Source organism: Triticum urartu, chromosome 7A (assembly GCF_056163025.1).
Source record: "Triticum urartu cultivar PI428250 chromosome 7A, HENAU_Tu73, whole genome shotgun sequence".
NCBI classification, from domain to species: Eukaryota; Viridiplantae; Streptophyta; class Magnoliopsida; order Poales; family Poaceae; genus Triticum; species Triticum urartu.
Window position 1 is genome coordinate 153,060,304 of NC_141879.1, and position 3,201 is coordinate 153,063,504.

Here is a 3,201-nt window from a genome sequence, read left to right on the forward strand (position 1 = left end):
CGCGCACTCATCACTCATCAGCAATGGGATGGAACAAAAACAAGAACGCCCTGCAGTCCCAGAAGCGAACAACCCATCCGATCCCCGAAAGATTTCCTGGGGCTTCTCAATTGCAGGGATCGCCATCTCATCCCGTAGCTCCCATATAAAAGCCCCCGGCATGGCCCTTTTCCCCGCGGCCCCATCGACCCGATGCTCGGAAGAATAGACAAGTGCTTCAATCAAGTCATATGAAAATGGGAAAACAATGGTCGCGGTCATCGTTTCCTGCTCCCCGGAAAGCTCCGGCTCCGGCTGCCGTAAACATATCCCACGCCTCGATCGCGGCGGCCGTGTCAGCGAGGCGATTGGGCTACCTGGATCCGGTGAATCTCGGGGGCGGGAGAGAACGGGATGGCGAATACGTTTTGTTATTCCGCGGCCAGCCACGCCGCGCCAAGCCGGCCGTCAGAGCGGATCACGTGTCCAGGGCTCCAAAGGATACTGGATAGTGGATACGGCTCTACGCCATGTAGCTGTATTGGTTTTGCTTTTGTTTTTGTACACTTATCAGTTTCTCTGTCAGAGTATACTTGTGTAGCTAGTCGTCGTCGGTCAGCTCGAGCTCGACAGCGAGGGGAAGGAGGGAGAGGCCAGGGAAGAAGGGCAGCCCGACCGGCTTTGCCCGGTCACGTGTGGCGCGCGCGGGAGATCTTCCCACCAGGAGCCGGGGAGATTTTGTTCCGGAGGACACGATCTTGTCCCGCAGACCGTGAATATATGCGCCGTGACCAAATCCAAGGTAACATCACACACATATCCGCTTCGAAAGCCGCGACGACGACGACGACGATGACCAGCTAGCCAGCTCGCCTATTTAGCTAGCCCGTCACAGCGCGCTCATTTGGAGGATGTGTTTGTACTTGTAGCGCAGTGCGATCGAGTGAGCAGGAGCTAGAGCTAGTGGTGGCAGAGGCAGGACAGACCGATGGGAGCGGCCATGGCGGAGGAGAGGAGGGCGCACGCGATGATGTTCCCGTTCCCGTGCTCGGGCCACATCAACCCGACGCTGAAGCTGGCGGAGCTGCTGCACTCGCGCGGGGTGCACGTCACCTTCGTCAACACCGAGCACAACCACGAGCGCCTGCTGCGGACGGGCGGCGCGCGGCTCGCCGGCCGGGACGGATTCCGGTTCGAGTCCGTGCCCGACGGGCTGGACGACGCCGACCGCGCCTCGCCAGACAAGACGGTGAGGCTCTACCTGTCGCTGCGGAGGAGCTGCGGCCCGCCGCTGGTGGACCTGGCGCGCCGGCTCGGGGAGCAAGAGGGCGTGCCGCCCGTCACCTGCGTCGTGCTCAGCGGCCTCGCCAGCTTCGTGCTCGGCGTCGCGGAGGAGCTCGGCGTGCCGTCCTTCGTCATCTGGGGCACCAGCGCCGTCGGCTTCGTCTGCACGCTCCGGCTGCGCCAGCTCACACAGAGAGGCTACACGCCGCTCAAAGGTACACCTATCTGAACGATCGGCCCATCGCCCGCGCTCGTCATGCTTGATGATCGCTGCATGAGCGCACATGGATGCTGCATGTGTCGCACTGGTGTATATGGATCGATGCAAATGTTCAATCCGTGTCTGTTTCTTGGCTCTGCAGATGAGAGCTACTTGACCAACGGGTACCTGGACACGCCGATCGACTGGATCGCCGGGATGCCGACGGTGCGGCTCGGCGACATCTCCAGCTTCGTCCGGACGGTGGAGCCAAACGGGTTCGGCCTGCGCGTGGAGGAGGAGGAGGCCAACAGCTGCGCCAGGGCGCAGGGCCTCATCCTCAACACGTTCGACGAGCTCGAGCCAGACGTCCTGGGCGCGCTCCGGGACGAGTTCCCGCGCGTGTACACCATCGGGCCGCTCGCTGCCGCCATGCACCGCCGCGTCGACCACGGCGCGTCCGGGCTGAGCCTGTGGGAGGAGGACGGGGCGTGCATGGCGTGGCTGGACGCGCAGCCGGCGGCGGGGTCGGTGCTGTACGTCAGCTTCGGGAGCCTGGCGGTGCTGTCGCTGGACCAGCTGGCGGAGTTCGCGTGGGGCCTCGCCGCCAGCAACCGCCCGTTCCTCTGGGTCGTGCGCCCCGGGCTCGTCGCCGGCGACCGCGGCATGGAGGCCCTGCCGGCCGACTTCCTCGCGGAGACCAAGGGCCGGCGCTTCATCGCCGAGTGGTGCGCGCAGGAGCAGGTGCTGCGGCACCGCGCCGTGGGGGGCTTCCTGACGCACAGCGGGTGGAACTCGACGACGGAGAGCATCTGGGCGGGCGTGCCGATGATCTGCGCGCCGGGGTTCGCGGACCAGTACATCAACAGCCGATACGTGTGCGGGGAGTGGGGCGTCGGGCTGCGCCTGGACGAGCAGCTGCGGCGAGAGCAGGTCGTGGCGCACATCGAGGAGCTCATGGGCGGAGGGGAGAAGGGCGAGGAGATGAGGCGCCGCGCCGCTGAGTGGAAGGCTCGTGCCGAGGCGGCGACGGCGCCCGGGGGGTCGGCGTACGAGAACCTCGACAAGCTGGTCGAGGAGCTGCGGCTGGAGGTGCCGGACGGCGGCGCCAAGCTTGCCAAAGTCACGCACGCCCGGTGACGTCACCGCCAGGCAGTGTCATGTCCCACTGTTGCGTAATGTACTCTTAGACTTTTGGGTGCATGCTGTTGTTTTCTCTCGATCTCGAACTTGTCATTTATCGTCAAGATTTAGCTCAGCGACTGGCACGCCGATCGTTTCTTACACGCATGGCTCTCTTCAAACTATGCAAATCATGGGCTTAATGGCATCTCCGAGGGCGACTGCAAAATTCCTCTCGCATCAACGCCTCCCGCATACATTTCAACAACATTTTAAATCAATCCGACAGAAAGTATGCAAGGACGGCGGATTTCATATAAACTAGATAACATTCAATATATTTTAAACATTTTTAACTAAAAACTATACTGGACTAAGGTAAAACTAGTCTATGGCCGGCGTCAGCGGATATCCGATTGTGTATGCCGGCGCTGCTTCGATGGTGGCCTACATGGGAACCAGTAGCGAATCTAGGATGAAATTGAAGGGCGGGCTCAACTTCAGTACACAGGCTGAAACTGGGTTATGATGGGCTGAAACTGGGCTGAGATGGGCTGGGATAGGCTGGATTTTAATTTCGGAGGGCAGGCTTGAGCCCATCCAAGCCTACCCCTTGG

General features: G+C 61.7%; 1 protein-coding gene across 3 annotated transcripts; it reads left to right on the forward strand.

The window, feature by feature from the left end:
• Positions 1-214: 214 nt before the first annotated feature.
• On the forward strand, positions 215-2,748 carry LOC125523755 (UDP-glycosyltransferase 85A7). Of its 3 annotated transcripts, none has more exons than XM_048688819.2 (3): positions 215-781; positions 909-1,478; positions 1,626-2,748. In XM_048688819.2, exons 2-3 carry the CDS (start codon positions 968-970, stop codon positions 2,600-2,602), a joined length of 1,488 nt encoding a protein of 495 aa, XP_048544776.1. In that variant the 5' UTR covers positions 215-781; positions 909-967; the 3' UTR covers positions 2,603-2,748. The 3 variants fall into 3 exon arrangements, with proteins under 3 accessions (XP_048544776.1, XP_048544777.1, XP_048544775.1); XM_048688820.2 differs by having other exon boundaries at positions 914-1,478; XM_048688818.2 differs by lacking the exon at positions 215-781 and having other exon boundaries at positions 790-1,478.
• The last annotated feature ends 453 nt before the right edge of the window (positions 2,749-3,201 follow it).

Coding starts and splice junctions, on each gene's coding strand:
- LOC125523755 (XM_048688819.2), top strand. CDS start 968: ATGGGAGCGGCCATGGCGGAGGAGAGGAGGGCGCACGCGATGATGTTC. Junction 1,479..1,625: donor AGGCTACACGCCGCTCAAAG/GTACACCTATCT, acceptor TTGGCTCTGCAG/ATGAGAGCTACTTGACCAAC.